The following is a 24,331-nucleotide window of genomic DNA, read 5'->3' on the forward strand; positions in this document are numbered from 1 at the left end:
CACTCTTTAGATAGTGAAACAACCCCTGGGGATGAGAAGGGCGGGGAATCAAGGGAGGTAAGCAAAGGCACTGGATGACATCATTGGTCAACGACAAATCCACCATGCACAGTGCAAACACAGTCTGGGTTCTCATGAGGTGATTGGCACCGAAACCTCCTGACACAACCTGCTTCATAAGGCAAAAAGGGAACAAGCAGGTGCTGGTGTCACCACCAGGCCCCCACTCACGTGTCAAGATCTGCAAGGGCTTCTTTGGTGACACAAACACCTGGGGGCTTCTTCCTGAGACTGGGAGCAGACGCCTTCTCAGTGATTGGTTAACAGGACAACTCTCCGTGGTCAAGAATAATCTCTGCTCAATGGCCAGGGCCAGAATGGGTGAGCACGCTAACCGATGGACACTGTACTGTTGGGTGAGCTCTGTGGAGCTGCAAGGAAGCCTGTGGAGCACAGCTTGACATATATTTGCAAAATCAATACCCCTTAACTGTCATCAGCATCCTTCAAATCCTGGGTAGACTCCTTTTTGACTGTAAGGTGAATTTACCCCAAGTTAAATACCTCTCATACAATAACAATAACTCCTTCAGGGTGATCACAAGGTGGTCATAGGTTCAAATAAGTGCAAGATGCAGTTGTTTGAATCCAATTTTTGGCCTGAGGAAGGGAAGGTCTAAGGAGCATGTAATAGAGACTAAGAGACATGACATGTGGGCTGTCTGCCACCATAACTGGTCACATCTCTACAGTCACTGCTGTCCTTTCGGTCTCCGTCCTGGGCCATATAAACTGCTCTCTGTCTCTGACATGAGTTACTCCGTGAATGAATTGACAGGACATTGTGTGCCCTCTTGCTGGGGTAAAACATCAAAAGTATTTTCTAAAGAATATAAAACTTTAGTTGGAAGCAAAACCACAAAGCTTCCGTATATACTCTGTTCCTTTTAACTGATGGAAGAAATTCTAATAATAACAATCCTAAACCATGCCTCTTGTATGTGTAATTCTTACTGATGGAAACTCTCAAAGCTGTCCCCAAGCGGTGACTTGTTCTAGAGCCCATAGTAGGTGGGACCCCCCAAAAAAACTCCTTATTGACATGTCTCGGCCCCCCAATACTTTCAGCCCCCCCAAACCACCAATGGCACAGGGGCCATATGTGTTTGGGGGGCAAGAGAGGGGGTGTGGTCCACAGAGAGCACAGGACACATGGAGATGAATCATAAAACTTTATTGGCTTGTTAAAGAAATGGATGAATTCAGCAAGTACATTTATAGTCTAGCCACATTGTTAAAACAGCACTTAAAAGTAAAATCTTTTTTAAAAAAGAGATGCATTGTTTACAGGAAATGTGGAAAAAGAGACTTGAAAACCCAGAATATTATAGGGAAAAAGAAGGCCCAACAGTGAGTCACGAGCAGCCTCTGGATTCCAGCAGATGGGTTTGGACCCAACAGGGATGAAACCCAGGGACATGTCTTTCTTGAGAATATCTTGCTACTTCATATTTGTTTGTGAGCTCATGAATGCATTGGCTAAAATTAAGCTGGTGAGAAAATTCTGGTTCTTTGCTTTGCTTCTTATATATTTTTCTCCCCTCCCCCAAAGAAAACTAAGACTCAGAACACAGACAATGGGTTGTAGTGTGGGTTTGGGAGTTGCTTTGCTATCACTGACTACCCTGAAGTGTGAGTCCAGATTAAATGTGGAGTGGATGATCAATGTCATGCTCAAGTAGCAGGGAGGTCCCTTTGCCTCTGTGACCAGAACAAGCAAATGGCTATCCACACTGGGAAGCTGCCTCTGGAGCAGACATTGCCATATAACTTTCTGGGCTGGGAATTCTGTCAACCTAATTTCAGCCTGGCAGCACTCACCCCAAAGCAATTTAAATTCAGGAGAGTCCTCAGCTGTCCCAGGTGCCCTTAGGTAAACTCGACAGATTGCTAAGTATTTTGAGGGTATGCAAAAGGGTCAGAATGTTCTTAATGGCAGTTTCTGTACCAGGTTCCTTGGAATCAGATCTGCTGAGCTACAGATCCCAGGAGCTCTGTCATCATAAAGCGGAGTGCCTGGCACAGCCCACACAGCTGGAGGCAGCCACCTCCTGAGCTCGCATTGCAAGGAACCATTCCCCTTCAACAGAGCCCTCCCCATGAGTCTAGACCAAACAAGATGAAGTGAGTTTCAATTAGAGTGTGAAAGAATGAGAGGGAAGCGAAGGGAGGGATTCTAGACAGAATACATCAAGGCAGGTGGAGGTGTGAATCACCCCCTCAGAGAGAAGTCAGCACAGGCTTGAGAATCTAGTTTGCAAGAGGTGGGGGGGGGGTGGGGGGGTGGAATGAGTGTGTTATAATTAGGCAGAGCAGCCAACAAAACCAGAAAACATTCTCTGTCTATCATGGGGTCAGTTTAGAAAGATGAGGATAGGGGGTGGGGGTAACAGGAGTAAGGAAGTGCCCCGCCCTGTTCTCTCGCACCCAGGCTTCAAGACCCTAGCTACTAGTTCAGGACCCAGAAGAACAGAGGACCAAGATGAAGATGGAATGCCCCAGTTGTCTTTGCTGTGGGGAGGCCTGAGACTGGAGGAGTGGGAGGGGGAACTGCTAAGCTGACTCTCTCTAATACCGGGCTCGTGTCTCCTGCTGGGAGACAGCCCTCTTCAGACTGAGGACTGTTCCTATGCTGGAGGCTGTTATGCCTTGGCTGTTTCTTACTCGAGCTCAGTTGCTTGAGAGGGCCTCCGAGATCCAACCATGGTGGGTCAACAAGCTGGGGAACCATATCTCTTTGAGGTGATGCTCTCTAGGCCCTCAGTCCACTAAGGACAGCATGAAGCTCGGGGAGGGAGCCTTTCATCTCATTCTGCTCTCCTCAGAGTCTAGAAGACATGGAACTTAGAGAGAAGGGATTTGTGTCAGATAAAACAGAGGAAAGTGCTTGCTAAGACCCAAGATGGCTCTGTGCTTGGAGACTGGCGGGAAGACAGGGCTGTAAGAACAACCCAGCAAGGTGACAGGGCCTGGGGTCACAGCTAGGTGGGAGTCACAGGGTAACAGACAGTTGTGCATCTTTGGACTGAAGTTCATGTCAGAACTTGCTTAACGCAGCTGTCAGGGGTAGGCAGGGAGAGAGAGTTTGCAGGGAAAGACAGACAGATACAGTGGGGAACAATGTCTCTCTCTAAGACAGAAGGAACAGACTGGCGGCCCACAGGCAGGCTTTGTTGGCCTACATAATGTTTTAAAAATAACTGAGCCAACTTTTTAAAAATAGGTATGTTTCATATAAAAATCCAGGTTTCACATCTTCCCTGGAGAATAAGATTTGGAAACTTGGGTCCTTGCTCCCTGGGATGTTCCTGGCTTCGTGACAGCTACTCCTGGGGGTTAGGCAGGTGCTGGCTCACCTGGACCACTGTGTGTGTGGAGACTTGCCTGGCACTGTAATGCCAATTCCTGTCAGAGAGCCACAGACCTAACTCCAGCAAAAAAAAAATGCCCCTTCTCCCTTCCTGGCTCTGTAAAAATAAAATACATGCCGTTGTGAATCCTCAAGGAGCAGATTTCTTCTAGGGGACAAAAGAAAGCCAGGGATAAAAGGAAGAGTATAAGAAAGAAAAGCTGTGTGGCTGGTGGCAGTCCTTGGGGGTCACAAAGAAGAAAGGCAACGAACACAGGAGCCATAAGAAGCAATTCTCTAATAGCCTGCTGCTCTGCTCCTCCCTCGGAGGACGCCAAGCCAAGCGACGCTTGATATTAAACCTCCTTATCTGTCCACTTCTTTAGAACAAAAAATTACTATATTTCTCCTAGCAGTTAACTGACATTATTCCCTCCCCCATTTTTTTTCTTTCTGGTCGAGGAACTTATAAAATAACCTTTAAATAATCCATCATCCTCGTATGGCCCCCACGGAACAACATCAAAGCTGAAGGTTTTTGTTTTGTTTTGTTTTGTTTTGTTTTGATTTTGGTGCCAAATGGCCGATATTTAAGAGTGTTTGCCACACCGTGCCTGGCTGGCAGTTTGAATTTCACTTTCCTTTCAGGGGTCAAGATACCTGCTATTTGCTGGCCTCACACCTTTGGGAAAGACAGAAATCTCAGTAGTGACAGGATCTGTCACTGAGCTGCAGCAAACTGGGCAGTGGGGGTGTTCAGGGCTCTCTGTGCCGAGACCCACGGTGCACCTGCAGACAAAGCCTTTGCGAGGTCTGCGGAAGAGTCCGGCCCTCTCAAGCAGTGTGGACGGCCAGTGCAAACACTATAACCCACAGACTTACAAAAAGACCCAAGTGGAGCAAAGCCAGAGTGGCTCAGTATAAAACAGCACAGTATCCGCCTTATGTCAAGTAGGGCCTAAATGGGCTCTGGTTTATTAAGATTGATGAACATGCTTACAGAAGATTCAAAATAGTTCCCAAATATGCTGGGATTGTTAAGAGAAAAACCTATAAATCCTTAGAGATAAATTACTTTTCAAAAAAGGAATGTTAATAAGTTTCCACTCTAGCTATGCTCTGTGTGTGAGTGTGTCATAGAGCGGAGTGTGGTTTTTAAATGAAATATCCCAGCCTGGCTCTGAAGGAGACCTAAAGTGAGAGTGGAGGGGATGGACAAAGAGGCGCCTGGTGCAGATGGGACAGATCCCACAAAGGCCACTTCCAGGACAAAGTGAAGGAGAGAGGGGTGCTTGGGTGAGATGCAAGTGGGGAGTGGTTGGGGGCCACAGGGATTGGTAGCTAAGAGGCTATTCTTTCAGCAAGAGAAGGGACAGCTATAAAGCATGCATTCATTAGCAGCCCGCCACCTCTTTGCTGCTGGGTCAGGACACAGCAGTAGGGCAGGGACTGTCCCCAGCATGCTTTCCCGCTGGCTCACAGCGGGCCAACAGCTCAGCTTGCAGGCCTATTCACACTAGAGAGATACAGCTCTGTAATTCAAACAGCATGAGATGTGAGGCCCTCTCCTGAGCTAGGCAAACCTCTAAAGGGCAGGTGGTTAGCAGAGGGCAATGGGGAGGGACAAGATTTTAATCCCTATATGCATATACTCTGCCATTAGTTCTTCTCAGACCATGGTTAATTCAAGTCCACACTCTGGCCCTGTGGAGTCCCCGGGGCTGCTCCATTCTACCTGCCACGAGGATTTTAAAAGCAACTGTTGGCTTTATGTGCTCTGACACCTAAGCTAAGCGTTTGGGACTTTGCTGCCAGCAAAACAAAGAACCTATTAATGACACCATAAGTGTGTCCTTAAGTCTATCAGTCACTAGGTTGTAGGTGGACATCACAGAAGTCAGCAAGGGTTAGAGGACAGAAAATGTTGCTGAAACAGGTGTTATGTAAGGATTAGACTTTTAGTGTGCACTTCAACCTAGCTATGACTTTAAATAGATGATAGATAGATAGATGATAGATAGATGATAGATAGATAGATATGAAATGATATGATAGAGAGGTAGGTAAATAGATGACAGACAGATATATGATAGATGGATAGATGATAGATGCATAGTTTTTAATTTGCAAATCACCTTTAATAAACAGAAGCAGTTAGTGTCAGCACATTTCCCATACGGTCAAACAGCTCACTTTTCATTAGAGAGGCAGAGTCCAATGAGATTTCACTTCGATTCTATATTTGAACTATTGTAAGAACAGAAGGCGAATCTAAGTGTGTTCTTCCGCTGCTTCTCGGCTGCCTGACCCCTGCCTCTGCCTTGGGGTTCCCCAGTCACAGCTCACAACAAGCAGGCTGCGGACATCCTCGAAGAATACTCATTTCCACCAGACACCCCCAAACAAGCAGCACTTCCTGGGATAGGCAACAGTAGTCCCAGAGTTCAGCTCACAGGGCGGGCGTCAAGCACCAAGCACCACAGCCCCAGCCTTGACTTTCCTTTATCTCAGCTACCCATCCAGTGGGATCTTATGAAACAAAACAAAACCTAAAAGAAACACAAAATGAAACATAAGTCATGCTCAAACAAAAAAAAAAGAAAAATAACAACAGAAATTCACATGCAAACAGAGTCACTTTAAAAAGAACATACTAAATCAAAATAAAACATCACAGAATATGGTTTCAAAAGCAAGGCAATAACAACACAAATTGGGATAACATGGGCATCACGTGACTGAGCAACTTAGTTTTAAACTCAAAACCAGTTTCTATGATACACAAGATGCGAGGAAGAAATGCAAACAATTTCTGCCCACAGATCTACTCACGATTCTGTCAGACATTAGCAGCTTAATATAAGGAGGAGAAATCTGCACACGGCATAAACAATCCTCAGAGAATTTGTAAATACTTTCTTATGAGGGTAATTGGATTCAGCAACAACCTTCTATTCAAACCTCAATTCTCTTTACTTTCTTAATTTCAAACTGTTTCAAAGTAACTGACTCATTACTCGATAGCTAGGCCAAAACCTAGAGGGCTTTAAATCATAAAATGTTGGGCAACACAAGAATCTAGATAGTTTTCTCAGAAATTCTAAAATCCACCTAAATGTAAGTATGTACTATACTATGAATATGATATCCACATAAATGTAACGTTCATTACATAACCTAATATATATCATTGGAGCATGTCAAACATTGCATATTATTTGTGAATATACGACAAAGAAGAGTCATAGCAATATGTCTGTATTATATATGCCATATATTACCAGCTACTAGAGAACAATTATCGAACGCAGATGGAAATGGCAGCCCTATAACAGGTGATACAAGCTAGGAATGTTGATTTCCTTGACTTTAGACACCTTATCGCCCTACAGATGGAGAAAGAATGTGTATAGTATTTAACAGCTAATGTTCTCCGCGCCAGATTCTCTTTCAAATGCTGTGTTCCAATTATTCTGTCTAGTTTCCCAATAAGACAAGTTCTCCTATCATGCCCTCTTTACTGATGAGGAAACCAAGGTCTAGAGAGTTAGGCAGTTTGTCCAAGGCTCTACAGCATCCTGTGGTATAGCTCCAGTCCAGCCCAGGAGTTCTGAATCCACACCACTGTGTAAGAAAGTGCCAACAGTTCTCTCTGAACATAGCTGGGGGAGGCCAATACAAACACTGAGTGTTCTAGTAAACTTCATGTGCGACTTGCATGACTCCACGAGATTCTGAAGTGGCAAAGTAGATGGAACCTCACTAGAGGCCCTCAAGACATTTTCAAGCTCATCCCTGGAAGAATACTCAAAGCCCAACCCTCCAGACACTCTGTCTTCCTCTAGTAGGGCTGGTCTGTCAGCCCTCCAGATACTCTGTCTTCCTCTAGTAGGGCTGGTCTGCCAAGTGTAGGCATCAGCTGCCTCCAGAACAATAATTACCACAACGGGTGTGTAGCATTATTTAAAATAATGCTGAAGAATAGTGCTTAATTTCTGTGGCTCCATAATTGTTCCTGCCCTTCCAGCGGAGAAGGAGCGGGGTACCAGCATCAGGTGTCGTTCATAGGTCTAATCACTTGCATCCCTGAAAAGTTAGGGGTCGTGTGGCGTGAGAGCTAGCTCTCCCTTCTACCGCTCTGCAGTCTTGTTTCTACTGGGTTCCCTCCAGGCAAACACTGACAAGCTCAGTTAGGAGGAAACTATGGCCCAGAGCACGAGCTGGCCAAGTTGGCAAGCCACACTCCTCAGCTACTCCCGCAAGTCTGGAAGAAGGCAGGGCTTGACTGCCTTCCCATTGAAACAATAGGATTAATATAAGGATGTCAGGCTTGCCAGTAAAAACAGGAGAAACTGGATGGTGGAAATAGGAGTCTTTATCCCCGAATACTAATAAAAAAAAAGTTGTTGATTCAAGGTACTCATTCTCCCAAACGTTCAACGCTGGAGAAGAATATATATGTGTATACACACACACACACACACACACACACACACACGCACACGCACACACACACGCACAGGCACACACACATGTATCTGGACAGTGTGGTCTTTTTCTGTGAGTTTATGACATAGAAACTCAAGGATTTTGCCAACACCAGAGCGTTTGCCACTGGAGCCAAGCCACTTTTTCTTTGCTTCTATTTGTCATTTTACTGGCCACGCCTCTCCAGGCCTGGGATTATCGCCATTAGAAATTAGAAGTCACTCTTCTAGAGGCCACCCCTACCCGCTGGCTGCTGCTCAGACCCCAAGTGTCCTCGGAAGCCTTCTGCTTGCCTTCCAGGATACTCCTCTCTGTCTCTGTCTCTCTGTCTCTCTGTCTCTCTGTCTCTCTCTCTCTCTCTCTCTCTCTCTCTCACACACACACACACACACACACACACACACACACACATAGCAGAATTCAAGCCCATACTCCATGAAATAAAGCTGAAGTGAACTCCGAGGGGCTCTAACACGGAGCCATGAGCGATCCCAAGGACACTGATCTCCACCCTGCACGCCTCTAAAGATGCAAGTCACTTCCCCCTTCTCCCATTCCCTGTCACAGACTGAAGAGATTCTACCAACTATTGCAAAATTGGTCCCATATAAAAAGTTGATCGTCGTGAGGAAACGCCTTCTTCCCTAAGGAGTGGTGGTAAGAAGTTCAATGTGCCGCACAGGGCCTCCTGACTTCTGTTCTCGTGTTGGAGAAAGAAAGAAAGAAAGAAAGAAAACACTCAAGAAAGGAACCTGAAGATGATAGGAAACAATGGATGATTATTTTCTTCCAGCGAGGGAAAAAGTTTTAGACCACAACAAATGGCAGAACATCTTGTGGGCCTAGCAGCCAAACGAGCTGTCTAGCTTATGAGCCCGAAATATAGATATTTTGACAATGTGACATTCTGAAGTATTTGCAGCATTCCCGTGGTGCGTGGTGGTTACGGCGAAATCAGCCCCTCCACCAAAAACAACTCTGAGAAAACTTTGTCAGCGCTGTATACTAGAGGCACTAAACTGGTGAGAGCAAGGTGGTTTCCATCTCAGCCGTGAGGGTGTGAGAATACGGCTGGAAGCAGAGGTGGGGGAAGCAGATAGACCATAGCCCCACCCCGCCTGTGCTGCTTGCTGATTGAGAATCTCCTCCTTGGCCTCATCAAAAGAAGGGCTGGAGAGGGCCTCGGGAGGAGGGCCACTGAAGCACTCTGCTGGCCTACCGCGGGCTCACAACCCACTTACAAGTATTCACCCTCAGCCGTGCACACATGTTCCTCCTATTGCTTAGACGCAATCAGCCATAAAATGGCAAGGATCTGCAGTGCATTTAAATCAACTGCAATTTATCCAGAGCAAAGAGGAAAAGTGCTGAGTCCAGAGGAAGCAGGGGGTGGGGGGATGGGGAGGACAACTCCAGCTGCCACCTCACAAAGCAAATCTTATCACAGTCGTCATTTGGGGAGTTGAAACAGAAAACTGCCCTGCCGGCTTGGGCATCTCTGAATGCAGTGACACTTTGGTGGCAGTGTGGTGTTTGGGGCTCCCGGAGAACATTTACCTGCACTAATGGCAAAGAGGATGCTTCCTGCACATTTGGGAAAATGTTTACTAAGTAAAGTCAACCAACACATCCTCGAGTGCTTACATCAGTGCATAGAAAATCAGGGCTAGGAAGCGGTCCGTCACAGTTGGCTCTGAGGTGGTCACCAGTCTGTTCCGGTTCATCATGTGGGCTTATTTGAACATCAGTTGTTCAAATCTGGCTCTTGTGGGACAGGATATCAAGGGGTTAGAGCAGCAACAATGTCAGCTTGCCTTCCCCCACTTTATACAGGCAAGTCATGTGGTCACATGGTGGGAGCAAGTGTCCCTTACCACCTAACAGGAAAGAGACAAAATCTAAACAGAGTCTCTGGATCACCGGATCATCTTTTAGAAAGGTTCTAAGATGTTTCTGTGTTGGGGCCCTGGTGTCTTCTCTGTGTTTCTCAAACGTCTCCAAACACACGGCTGCTTCCTAGTCCTGCCGGGCTTATCCACACGCCAAGTCTTCAGACTTTGCTCAGCCACGCTCCTTCCCAATGCCCCACTCCGCTTCCCCTGCACAGAAGCTCCTCCCAGCTCACTCGGCTCTTAACTGTGTGACCCACACCACCACCCATGTGGCTTTTTTGCACCTCAGAAACTGTGTGTTTGTGTTCTTTTGACTTGTCCCCATGCCAAAGGGCAGAGAAAGAGGCGTTACACATCTTCATGTCCAACAGCCCATCACATCACACAAGTGCCTGCCGGTGGACACGCTGGGATTCGGAACAGTACAGTGCGAACTTTGGGCTGCACCCAACTCACTGGACAGCCAAGGAGTCAGTGAGCTCCGTTGCACAAACTGGGCAGGGGAGGGCAGCTGGGGTAGAGTGGACACCCACCAGTGGGCATCTCCTTTTAAGCTCCCAGGGAAATATGCTGGTCTTGGTCTACTCCAGTCCCCACGCTGGCCATCATGACTGTGTGGGGGAGTGTTGGGCAGAGGAAAGGAACTGATGTCCATTTCCCAGCTTGAAATTTAAAAAAAAAAACACTCCAAATCCTATCGATCCACAACTGAGGGCTCTCAGCAGGAAAGAAGTCTGGTTTCAGAGTGCAAAATGAAGTTTAGTTATGAGCTGAAAATTAAGTAAGAAACAGAAAGTTCTTGGCAAAGTGAGGCAGTACAAGCAAAGCCAAACTGCTTGCACAACTCAGACCCAGTGATTCTGAGGAGGTTGTGGTCTCCTCAGCAGGGCCTCATGACAGGTGCCCAAGCATGCAGCAAAGGATGGATAACCCAGTTACAGACACACACTGTCACCCTGACACACTTATCATAATATATAACAATATAATGTGTAATATGTAATATATGATACAATTAATATATAACATAATATATTATAAATATATGTAAATAAATTTTACATATTATAAATATATGTAAATAAATTTTATTTATTATAAAATGCAAAGCTGTATAGATGGGGAATGATGCTAATCCTTACACCCAAGGAGACTGTAACTGCACAAAATCCATTAGTATCTCACATATGCATCAAGCACTTGGCTCTGCCAACTTGTGCCTACACAGCTAGGGACTATGAACCACTGTGGATTTGGAAATGGACTTCCAGAAAAGCAAATAATACACTCAATGTACAAAATAAGAAAGTATACAGGAAGAAACAGTGCCTGTCTGAGGATGATGACAGTCGCGGTGGAGGGAGAGACACAGAGGAGGAAGAGGAGGAAATGGAAGTAACTGACCGACAGCGGGGTTCTGCAGAGATCGTGAGCAAGTTAAGTGTGAGTCTTGTCTTAAATGGAAGGATGGAAGGCTCCCGAATGGGGATGTAAACCCAGGTCCCAGCTCCAACTGACCTCAAGAAGAGCAGAAGGAAGAAGGAGATTATCGCTCACATAAGGCACCACAAGCAGCAGGTCTAAGGCCAAAGACCTCCCACACTGGGAATATTATTATTTTCCTAAGAAAGTGACAGTCGGGGGCTTTCACAGGTCCCCACCCATTGTCAGAGTCCAGCCATCACATCTCTGGTTTTAGCTGACCCAAGGAAGATCTCTCTCTCTCTCTCTCTCTCTCTCTCTCTCTCTCTCTCTCTCTCTCTCTCTCTCTCTCTCTCTCCCTCTCTCTCTCTCCCTCCCTCTCTCTCTCTCTCTCTCTCTCTCTTCCCCCACCCGTCTCTCTCTCTCTCTCTCTCTCTCTCTCTCTCTCTCACACACACACACACACACACACACACACACATCTTCACTATGAATACAGTCTCCACTTAAACCAGCTAAGTGGAAAAGATGGTGAAACCTTAGCCAACCAAGTACCTACAATTCCAGAGCACAAAAACAAAGGCAGGATGGATCTGTCCTGAGAACTCACTACAACTGGCACAAGTTACCCAAATCCATCACGGAGATTGCTACAAGTAGCACAATGTATCCAAATCCACCACAGGAGACGAGGAAAGGCAGGTGGTCCTCCCCTTCAGGGCTGTCTTGAAAGCTAAGCTGCTATCCTGTGGCTTGGAACTGACTCTGTTCTGAGGATGGAGATGTGGCTTATGTGAGTATTTCCAGGTCTGACTACTGTGTTCACTTCCCTGTGTGTTGACGCTATATGGAAGCTCTTTACTTCGGATGCCCAGCCCCCACAAACAAGAGCACTAGCCACCCACTTCCCAGGGTCCCAGACCGAAGCCACCATTCTGCTGTTCTGTTCCCTTGGCTGTAGGGCACTTGTTGGGAATGTGGAGGGAACATCAAAGGATCTCTTCTGGACGGCATCTTTATCCAGAGAAGTAGATCTGCCTAAGCTCAGAGATAGAAGATGATGTAGAAAATGGGAGGTCCTTCAGTCATGCACAACTTTAACTCTGCTACCCTCCCCAGAGCAGATATTGTCAGGATGGCTGTCATCCCAGCTGTCATACTGAAAAAAAAAAAAAAAAAAAAAAAAAAAAGGAGCTGAGATGTGCCTCTTCACCAGAGGCTCTGGCAGGGTTGTCATAGGCTCATGGGACCCTCTATCTGTATCTGACGATGGTTAGGATGAAACGGTGACTGTCCTGTCTGGGTGACTTAATGGCTGTCTATGAGGAGGCGCTGAGTGTCCAGGCGAGCCTGGGAAGGGATAGGCAAACTCATCCCATGGCTGTCCATTACCCCAGCAAGGTTTGGAAGGACAGAACCCTGCACTTGTCATTGATCTGGGCTACCCACTCAACTCATTTGTACCAGCAAGAACCAGATTTGTGCTCTGCAGGTGTCTCTGCCTCAGGAGGAACCGCAGGATTCTGACTAGAGCATCACTGGGCAAGCTCTATTTGCCCAGGCAGCCTGTTTCCAAAGCCTCATTAGCCACCACCAGTGGGAAACCCAGAGAGCAGTGTGAACCAAGGGCCTCGGCTCTACACTCAGACTGAGGGAGCCATGGGACTCCTGGCTTGGTTTAAATCGAGCTGTTGCTCCAGAAGTCTCTGCTGCTAAGGATGAGTTCTCAGAGTTCGTTTGGAGGGAGTCCATTATGCCATACCACGCCACCACAGGCTTCCTAACTCCCTGCAGCGTCTCACAGCACTAGGAACCAGTCAGCCTCACAGGGCAGCATCCCCTTCTGAAAGATGGAGGGTTCTACACCCCATCACTCCTTTGTGCTACAATATGGAGTCTCTTCTTAAGTCTTGTGAGCCATTCTTATGTGGAGGAAACTCTGGTTATTAAGGAGCACATATTACACTACATACACACATAACACAATGTCATATATATATATATATATATATATATATATATATATATATAAGCACACATATACACACTTTCATACATAGAATATACAAATGCATACACATACACACTTAAACATATACATACATATACGCATGCACACACATATACACTTAAACATATACATACATATACGCATGCACACACATATACACATACAAATATGATATAATACACAAACAAATATGCACAAATACACATATATGTATACATGTATACATATATACATATGTATATGGGCACACATGCATACACATAAGCACATGTGTACACACACAAACACATATAGACAGACATATAGACACTCAGACTTTTTATTATTATTGTATGTGCATATGACATACATGAGCATGCATACCATGCACAGCGTGTGTGTGTGTTTGTGTGTGTGTGTGTGTGTGTGTAGTCAGTTCTCTCTTTCTTCCTCCCTTTGCATGGGTTCTGAGTTAAACTCAGGTCATCGGGCTTACCTGAGCCTCTCTTTTGCCAGTCCCTGAATGTCTTGATGGCTGCTACTAACATGAGAATCAGGACTTCTGATGTCCTGCACAAGCTCCTATGTGGGGGAGTGGCTAACGTTATGACAGGTTCTACACAAAACCAGGCAAAGGCTTATACATTTAAGATTCCCCTATGTTTTTCTGGGGGGGGGGGGAGTCAGTTTTCCTTTAGGAAAACTGCCCCTGGCAGGTCCACTATATTCCACCCATGAGGAGAGGTGCATCACAGAATGGATGGGATTGGTTATGAGAAGAAAAGGAACGTCACCATGCCATTAGAGAGGGAGCAGGGGTGAAGCCGGATCTGAGAGGAGCTGAGGAGGGTGTGGGTGTGGAGCCAGGTGGATATGGTGACCACTCAGAGTGTAAAATTCTCAAGGAGCTAACAAGACTACCAGTGACCACAATTAGAGCCAGGTGTGGTGGCACACAGCACTTGGGAAGCAGAGGCAGGTGGGTCTCTGTGAGTTCAAAGCTAGCCAGAGCTACAAAATGAGATTGTGTCTCAGATGGATGGGGTTGGAGAAATGTCTCAGCAGTTAAGAGCTTCTCTTGCAAGGACCCAGGTTAAATTCCTAATATCTGCATAACATCTTATAACCATTTGTGGCTATAATTCCGAAAGACCTAACCTTCTCTTCTGGTCTCCAAGGGAATGAAACAGACATGGTGCACAGATATGCACAGGCAAAACACCCAGAGCATGAAATAAAAGTAAATCTAAAGAAAGAAAGAGAGGTCTTTGGAGAGATAGAGGTCTATGTCCTGCTAAGCATGTGTGTGTGTATGTGTGTGTGTGTGTGTGTGTGTGTGTGTGTGTGTACACAGAACAACAAAATGTCAGCCCATAAGTCACAGATGACCTTGACCCATTTCTTCAGCTCCTGAGAACTCGGCCATAAATGCTAACACTTTAAACAGCCCTGGCTGAGTTTAAAGCCTACGCTGTTGGATTCAGTCTTCACAGACGCCTGCTGTTTCCTGGCCAGGGAAATCAGGTGTTCTCCCTTTTGTTTTACTTCATGGGTTTCCCATAGGTCTGTTCTGTATCTGTGTGCCTGTCTCCCAGCTCTGTGCATGTGGCCTCTCTCATCGTGTCTGCCCCCTGTGCTCTCCTGAGGCGTAGAGGAACCGGGAGACATGACAACTGGGCAGGGGTAGTGGCCTCGCTTCGGATGTTCTTCTTAAAGATCAAACTGCAATTCCTACTTTATTTATTACAGGAGTTTCAGTGCATTCCAGGGTCAGTCAGGAAAGGAAACTCCAACCCTGCCCATGGTCAATCAGCTCAGACACTACAAATGACCCCTAACCACACTTTAGATCACAGGTCTAAATACATTTATTGATGTGAATGAGGAAAACTAATGCCACAGAGGAGAATTTCACTCTAATTCTGAGTTTGCCCTCCTGGAAAATGGAGGTGCAAACTGAGAGCAAGGATCCCTGGGGCGGTACGGGGCGGCCACATGGACCCAGTGCTGGCCGACCGCAGGTTGTCTGGGACCCACCAGCCACCACCTGGATCAGCAGGGTGGCTTTCCGTGCCCCGTGGAAGCCGCTGGCTTCAGTGTCACTCTGCATTCAAACACCGACGAGGGCAACAGATCTCATCCCTGCAGAGGAAGGGCTCTGAGACCGTTCTTTGGCTTTTGTTCCAATTCTACACAGAGAAGCATTTTTTTTTAAAAAAAAGACTTTGAAAAATCCCCAGCTAAAAGGCTCTACTGTTCTGCAGTTGAGAAAAAAAAAATAATCTAGGTGACAATCATGAAATGAAATAGATTTTCTGCTTCCATCTACCCTCACACTAATCTGGGTGCCTGAAGGCAGGAAGAGAGCCCAGAACATGTCCTCCCTCCCACACTACCCTGCTAGACCTCAGCCTACCAAGTCCTTACCCAGAATTCAGCCCTGCCTATGCCCAAACCAAGAACCCAGCCCTGGTGACCCTGTGAAGGGGCTTTGTGATGGCACCCAGCTGACGGGGAGAAAGCAGATCTACTTTATAAACTTCATTAACACAAGATAAACTACGTGGAGACTCAGGTGGTGATGAGCACAGGGATCCAGCTATGCCTTGCTGCTTTTTCCCAGGACACACTAAGGTTTAAGAGGAAGCCTAATGTGGTCCCCAATCCCCGGCCGAGCTCTCCATGCCTTGTTCTTGTAATGCAGCATGGAATATCAATTCCTTTCTGAATGGGCCCGTTCTCACAGCAAGAGGCTCTAGGGCCTAAATGCCTTGTCACGTTGGACACCTGAAATTCACCAAATTCAAAATAAAAAGTCACCGTTCTAGCCCCGAGTACCACAGTTCCCAGCTAGCGGGCCAAGATGGCAGATGATTATCTAAATCCATAGCTTGGTTTCCCAGAACGCAAAGACAAACGCTCGCCTAGACCTGAAATAGCCATCGGCCACGTCGCTTGTCTGCTTGCTTGTTTTTCAATTCTCAGAATTTGAAAATGCTATTGGCAGAGAAGGGTGATTTCACACAAATGACCCACTTCCCGACGTGCAGAGACAGAAAGAGCTAGCATCCTAGCATTATCATGTGACTTTGGGGAGGAGCCCGAGAACGTGAGACATCCAGAATGGTCATGATGGCATCTAGTAGGATTTTGGTAAAATGAAAGAAATTCTGTCTTAATTTTCAAAACTTCAAAATGTTCACAGCTTCAAAGAATGGCAACTCAGGCTTGCCTCCCCTAATGTCTTTTAAAATGGACATAGGCTACCGTGCAAAAGCCTGGCTCACTGTGGGCAAGAAGAGGTGTACTGAGAGCAGGGGCTTTGCTTGTTTTCAATTCAACACCAGTGTTTATGTACTGAAACTTAATCTTCAGATCCACATGCTGGTGGGACTTGTGGGGAACAACTGACATTGAGTGAGGGTGTGCGGGGAGTCCATCAACAATGGTATTAGTGGCTTTGCAGGGGGAGAAACAGGCTCCAGCTAGCATGAAGGCTCTGACTCGCTGTGCCACACCCCCTGCAATGCTGTGCCCTCTGCTGTGCCACATCCCACACCATGTCTCCTGCTATGCATACCCTCTGATTGCCACACCCCGCTGTGTTACCTTGTAGTAGAGAAGGGATGTCAAGATAATGCTGTGGTCTCGGCTTCCCAGACTCCAAATCATGAACTAGGCTTGCCTAGAAACTTCTTTATACATCACATGTTCTCAGGCAGACTCTGACGCCTCCAAGTACAATGACTGTGTACACTCAAGTAAGGTGCCTCAGTCTTCTCATCTGGAGCTAATGCTGGTGGCACATTTAGGACCACAGGGGGTGTCTGGCAAATACAATGTGCCGAATAAATAAGAGCCATTTCCATGTCTATAGATTCTTGTCTTAGCCCCTGAATAGCTGATGCTTAACACTCACCAAGACAGCAAGTGACTAATGAGAAAGGTAATATAGTTGACACTTTGGTCAACAAGTAAACCAAAGGAAAAAGACGACTTGGCACTGAGATCGTTTCACTCTACTTCTAAGATTTACTTACTGTAATCTTAAGCAGATGAGTATTTTGTCTGCACGTGTGTCTGTGCTACATAGGCATTCGGTGTCCAGAGGAGTCGGGCAAGGCTACAAAAAGCCCCAGAGCTCCAGTTATAGGCACTTGAGAGCCAACATATGTTTGATGGGAACAGAAGCAAACCTTGATCTTCTACAAAAGCAGCCAGTGTTCTTCGCTGCTGAGCCCTCCCTCCAGCCCACAAAGCTGAGATCTCATGTGACAAAGTCACAGAATCTGAGCACTTCCGTCTTGAGAGCATAGTCCATTTTCTTCAGCCAGTTTAGAAGACAACTTCCAGATGGCTTGAGCAACTTGATCAAGGGCGCAGGGCCCCCAAGGCTCAGGCTTGGCCTGGTCATGCTGTTTACAAACTCACTCCTGGAGAAAATGTCAGTGTGGTGAGAGGACATTCCTCACGGGGAGCTGACCGGAGAACAGGGGTGGGGCATGTTCTTGACAAAATTTCCAGGCATGGAATTTGGGGGCAGACCTTTGAGCTATTGCTATGATACAGTGGTTTGAATGAGAAACGTCCCCCACGGTCTCATGAATTTTAACACTTAGTTCTCAGCTGCTTGGGATGATTGCGGAACCTCTGGGAAGGGAAGCCATGCTGGAGGAAATGTGTCACTGAGGCAGCCTGTGCGAGTTTATAGCCCCACCCACTTCCTTTCAATGGAAGGCAATGACTGGTCCTTCAGCTCTTTGACCTGACTAGCTGTTTCCATCCCGTCCTCTCCCCCAGACATGATGGATGCTACCACTGGATCCTTACGCCATGATAAACTGCCTTCCTTCTCAAGCTGCTCTTGGTCATGCCATTTGACTGCAATGATAGAAGAAGAGTTACTCTACAACAGGAAGGCAGTGTCCTCGGGACCAGGAATGACACCTTATCCAAGTGGCCTATGGTGTTTGGTCATTCCTCTCACCATTGAGAAGGCCTATCACCAGGAAATTGACCTTCCAGACACTTAACCTATGGCCACCGTGGTCTCACTTTTCCTAGTTTCTGAACCCATGAGAAGAAAGTCTACAGTCAACAAGCCTTGTGGCCGGTGATGTTTATTTATAGCCTATGACAGTCTAGCCCAGGAGTTCTGGACCCACAATGGATAAATCACTCATATGTTTTACTTTACTTCTTGAAGGTACTTAAATGCTTTGTTAATATATTACATTGAACAACTCAGCCAATATTATGGAATTACCCATACCGACGACTATGTAGGGGCTAGCAGATATTTTCTGTAAAAGGACAACTGGTGGGTGCATTTCAACTTTGCGGACATTACTCCCTGTTGCAGCTGCCCATGTTGCTGACACAGCTTGGAAGCAGACACAGGGAGCACGTGCAAAGCACACTGGTGTGTTGTAATGAAACAACCATGAAGAATACATAGGAAACTGATTATGCCCTTGAGGTACAGTTTGTTGACCTTCGAGGCATGCACTCATGTGCCTGGTATCCTTCTTTTTCCTTCTTTAAGTTTCTCTCATTAAGCATTTGCACTGTTTCCATATACTTAGCAAACTGTTATCCATGTGCAGTAGGATCTAATTTATTCTGTACTAGAAAGAAAACCCAAGGTGAACTCATAAAACAATGTTATGAAATATGTTTAAGAAATACAGTTTTTATTATGTTCATATACATAAAGGAATCAAAATTAAGTCAATAAAACATCTCTAGTATGTTTTGGCAAGTAGGGGGTAATTCAGCCTTACCCAAAAGTAAAAGAACTGTAAAATGATGTGATTCATCATTTTCATCCATCTAACATAATTAAAAAGTCTGTTCTCTTAGATGGTACAATATGGTTACTATCACCAATCATGTTTCCACCATTAACTGACTTGAAAATTCTTTTGTTCATAGACAATCCCCAAATAGTTCACCAACCTAATTACATGCTACACTAATGGCCCGAATCAACAGATTTCAGAACTCTCAGACAGGCTGAAAGCATTGCAGCCCCATGACTCTATGAATGAGTAACATCTCCTAAAGTGCCCACCTCCAGGGACCCCTAGAGTTGGTTCTTTTTGCTTTGCTTTTCACCACCCTTGGGGGGGGGCATGAATAAACAAACCAACAGCCTGATTTCCCAGCATCCTTTGAAATGGGACATAGACAGACGGATAGAGGCCTAGAGGTTCCATTTCTCCTTTTGAGAGGGAAACCTCCTTTCCTTCCTTTCTGACTGTAATGTAGACTTTAGGCCCCGGGGAGAGCAGCCTTCTGGAGGCCACTGGGCTGCCAACGTGAGCAGGAGACCTACTCACTAAGAAAGCACAAGGGAAAGGTGGAAAGAACAGGGTCCTTGGTGAAGAAGGAATCCCATCCTCACTCAGGTCCCAGAGTAGAAAAAAAAAATCAGAAGTAAAAGATTGTTTTTGTCTCTTTTTGTAGCTAATGCAGGCCTAAGGAAGGATTCCTGATCAAAAATGGGGGAGGGGGTAGTTGCTACAACCCAAAGACCTTTAGACACTACCAAGGAAAAGTAACTGGATTTTAAATGACATTCTGGGGGCATTTTAGTGAGACCTGCAACTCTACATTGTTTCATGTTAACACACACATATATATGTATATAAATAGTATAATACACACAAACACACACATATATAAATACATAATATATATACATTATATATACATATAATATACACATACATATACAAATACATATACACATACACATACATAAAATGGAGCTGGATGAAGAGGTAAAAATAGCCTAAAGAAAACTGTACTTATGGTCCCCAAGAGCCCTAGAAAAGAGCACAGAAGGGCCAAGAGAGGAGAGGCGCACTCTTTGTTTGCAAGGAGATGAAGAAACTTTGGGACCAAGGAGACAGGCACTGAGCGGAGAATCTCAGAAGGAGGCTAAGACCTGTGGTGAGAAGAAAGCAACAGGCCCTCCTGGCATTCAAGGATGCGGTTGGCCGATCCCCAGAAAGACTCAGCAGATCCACATCCTTGTCCCCTCTTAACGCTAGTGGCAGGCGTGCTGCTGCGCCTGATCTGAGCCCATGTGCTCAGCATCACTAGGTGACTGTGCATCTCCCAGGAGTCAGGAGCAGCAAGGACACCCATCAGCACTCACAGGTCCAAGGCAGATGCAGAGCAGCCGGATAATGCCAGCAGTGGAGACGCTCAGGGTAGCGCCTGTACTAGAGCCACCCAGGCAGAGGACAACCACATCTCAGCAAAGCCAAGGAGACACTGTGGGAAGGGCGGAGACCTGGACTCTGCTGTGCTTTCCAGGTCTAGTGCTGTTGGTGTTTACCCAGAAGCCTCTGCGTTCTGTGTTCTCCAGTGGGCAGAAGTGAACTCGTAAGGGAACATTATTATAAAGGGAGAAAACGAAAATAAAGAGTGACTGTTTGAAAATGCTGGACCGAGCAGAATACTGACAGTTCCTCAGTGCAACTCTGTGGCTCCGTCCCTGACAGCACACATTCTCTTACTGAGGTTTTACCTCCTCATTAAATACAGATGAGATGAGATGGAGCCAGGACCATGAAGGAGAGCTTCCCATGCCTTAGATCAAAATGCAGATAGGATCCAGCCTGGAGATAGAGAGATCCTAGTATTTTCACAGATCCTTAACGTCCATTTATACTGAAGATTTTCCCTTCCTTTGGCCATATGCCCCTCTACTATGATCATAAAGGTCTGTGCACATACTGGGGAAGGGAGCTGTGAAAAAAGTAGCATTTCTGTACACTTTATATTCTAGTCCACATTGGGCAAGACACGTTTAATACATGACCTTCTTAAGGTCTGCTTACCCCCAATCAGAGATGAAAAGACAGCTAAGAAGATAGATACATTCCCTGTCTGAGGCAGACGAGGTCAGGTCAGCCGTGTCTAACTAGAGAGTCCACATGACACTGAGGGCTCCTTCATGACACTACGTTGTCAATTTATCTGAACTGCCCCTTCATGACTTCTCCCCCCACTGCTCCTCCAGACATACATTATCACAGCTATCCAAGAGGCCCCTGAGTTTCCCTGAAAAATTTCCAGCACCGAGAATAAGAACAAGTTGCCCGACCAAGCCCAGAGTGCTCTGCGTCTCCTGGAGCCATTCTTCCTGTGCAGGAGTCAGGGTGCATGGCTGCTGTTGTCATGGACAGCTCATAAGCAAATGGACACAGGTATGTTTTAATAAAACTTTATTGACAAAGCAGATGTGGCCCACAGGTCTTAGCATGCTGACCCCAGCCCTACAGCTGTTTCTATGAGTCACAACTCAGGGTCAATCTTCCCTCCTTCTGAAACAGTGTAGGACTCATTTTCGTTACTAAAATATCTCATTCTGTACAGGGTTAACGCTCATGAAGGCTCTACTAAAATCATTTCAAGAGACAAATTCAAAACCATAATTTATAAGGTTGTCATCAGAGTTGTTAAAGAAACTGCTCAGTGGTAAGACCAGGTATCGCTTACGTAGAGGACTAGAGTTGGGCTTCCAGGTCCCACGTTGGTGGCTTTCAGTTACTTGATACCCTGTTTCGGGGAATTTGAGGCCTCTGGCTTTGGTGGGCACCTAAGCTCACATGCATTTACCCATAGATACACAAAATTAAAATAAAAGTGAATCTTTAACAACTGTTGTCTCAATTTTTGAGCTAGAGAAGTAAATGCCTAGAGAAGATAAACAGTCACAAAGCAGGAACCAGCTGGGCTTGTGTGCACACAGGCACACATGTACACACACAGACACACACATACAGGCACACATGTACACATACAGGCACATACATACACACAGGCACACATATACACACAGGCACACACATACACACAGGCACACACATACACACACAGGCGCGCACGCACATGCACACACACCCTGGGGAGGATTCCTGTCATCCATACTCCCCATCCCAACTTTACTCCATGACTCACGCGGTCCCTCAGTTAATAGAGCTAACACAGTAAAGCTTTCGTGGTGACTCACACTGCGATTAAGGTCATGCCTGTGGTAATCAATAAAGTTCTCTACTTACATGTTCTATAGATGGTTTGACACCTATTTCCAACCCAAGTGATTTGGGGGTCACTGTTTACACTTGAACCAAACTGTCCCAGACACCTCTACTCTCCATGTGGTGCTTTCTACCATGCCATTTCTTCTTTAGAAAACAGCCCTATGGGGAAAGTGAGTGAGCAGGAGGCGCAAAATCCTCACATGGATGAAGTCTCCCTGCAACCCATCTCTATGTTCAGGCACACTTAGACACATATGCACAGAGACCTGCACCTTCAGACACTTAGACAACACAGCACACACACACACACACACACACACAGACAGAGAGAGAGAGAGAGAGAGAGAGAGAGAGAGAGAGAGAGACAATTACATTCTTTTTCTCTTTGTCTCATCATGTATTATCCGTACAAAGACATCATGTGTTATCTGCACACAGTGAAACCCTGAATGCCACTGCTGATGTTGGAGATAACATCGCTGGTGACAATATCAGGCACTGATTTACCAAGAGTTCATACACTATGGGAACTGAGGGAAAGACTTTATAGTTGACATGTCAAATCTCAAGGCAATCCTGAAATTGGGGGGAGTTGTGGTTTCCTTTCCAGAGACATCTGGGGTCACAAGAGAAATGTGGGTCTAAAGCCACAGATTTCTAATTTGAAACACTGGACAACTCTCTGAGTCTGTGTAAAGCTGGATATCACTTGTAAGTAATACTTATACTTTCCTTGAGACTGTTGAAAGAAGCACGAGAGATCATATCTGCACAGCTCTTAGAAGCTAATATGTGTCAGCACACATGTTACATTGAACCACTTCAGAAAATAAGAGAGAGTTCCCGACATATATGTACCTAGAAAGTGGTATGTGTTGTTGCCCAAGGACAAAAGCAGGCAAAGATAGGAATCTGACAGTGCTTGATACTAAAGGCCAAGCCTTCTTCTACTAAGTCAGTGACTATAGAGAAATCCCATGATCTTTTTAAACTAAAATGTCTCTTCTTAAACTGAATCGGACGCCAGGAAGTCAACAGCATCAGTGCTTCTTAGTTTTTTACCAGCATTTTATGAACAGAGGAAAAGTCCATTTTACCACCAGCTCAGTAGTAAAGTACCCAAGATTGTCTGAAGCCCATTAAGCAAATGTCAATAGAATAAAAAATGTGGCTTGTTTCTCTTCCTCTATGTCTTAAGGGTCATCATGATCTACTGAAGATTGGGACTTGCCTCATTTAACAGGTATAATTAACTGTAGTCACTACGTGCCACAGTGGAATTGCTGCTGGAGAGTAATTCAGCAATACTAAATGAACGAGCAATCACATTTCCTCTTTTGCATCCCACGGTGGGAACTGGGGGTAAAAATATGTTTTCTTCCCAGTCTGGGGATAAAGAGACTTCCCCTCAAAGCCTGTCTGTTCCTCAACAAGTCTGGAAGAAAATGTATTCCCGTCGGAAACTAAGGCATGCCTTGTTGGGTTGTCTTGTGTTCAGTGGCCACAGATGTTGAATGAGTCTAGACATTTTTCAAGCTTGAGCTGAATTTTAGACAATGTCTTTCAAATCAGAGCTAAGAAAAGCCTTTCTTTCAACATTGGGAGTGTCTAGTCTACAAGGGGCAATCTTTAAGACTGTAAAATCTAGTCGGAAAGCATTTCTCTACTTACTTTTTCTTTTAATAAATAGCAAATCTTCCATGTAGTTTGTATAAAGTAGATCCCAGACTCAGGAAAACATCTGAGGCAGGTGTGGTGGTATGCCTGAGATCCTGGCACTTGGCAACTAGAGACAGGAATTTTCTGAGATCTGAGACAGATTGGTCTATGTAGCAAGTTCCAGACACCAGGGCTATATAGCAAGCCCTTATCTTAAAACAGACTAGCCAACCAACCAACAAACAAACAAACATTTGAAAGCATGTGCCTGGCACTTTGGCCAGAACTCTATATACTCCATGGAACTTCTCAGAGTGTCTGTCCTAATGTGGCCACACCCAAGAGGACTCTTGACCTGCCACCAAACATCTGTTATCAGTGTGGGGTTCCATCAGCCTTTGACTCTGCATGG

At 45.7% G+C, this 24,331-nt stretch overlaps 1 protein-coding gene across 3 annotated transcripts in view; it reads right to left on the reverse strand.

Moving 5' to 3' along the window:
- Positions 1-1,217: 1,217 nt before the first annotated feature.
- Ntrk2 (neurotrophic receptor tyrosine kinase 2) overlaps positions 1,218-24,331 on the reverse strand; it is a 136,238-nt gene continuing 113,124 nt past the window's right edge. For all 3 annotated transcript variants that reach the window (XM_052156714.1, XM_052156716.1, XM_052156715.1), the window contains exon 13: positions 1,218-5,958. In XM_052156714.1, the coding sequence (XP_052012674.1) occupies positions 5,921-5,958 (38 nt within the window). In that variant the 3' untranslated portion in view covers positions 1,218-5,920. The remainder of the gene's footprint in view (positions 5,959-24,331) is intronic.

This window comes from Apodemus sylvaticus, chromosome 14 (genome assembly GCF_947179515.1).
Source record: "Apodemus sylvaticus chromosome 14, mApoSyl1.1, whole genome shotgun sequence".
In the NCBI taxonomy this organism is placed as follows: Eukaryota; Metazoa; Chordata; class Mammalia; order Rodentia; family Muridae; genus Apodemus; species Apodemus sylvaticus.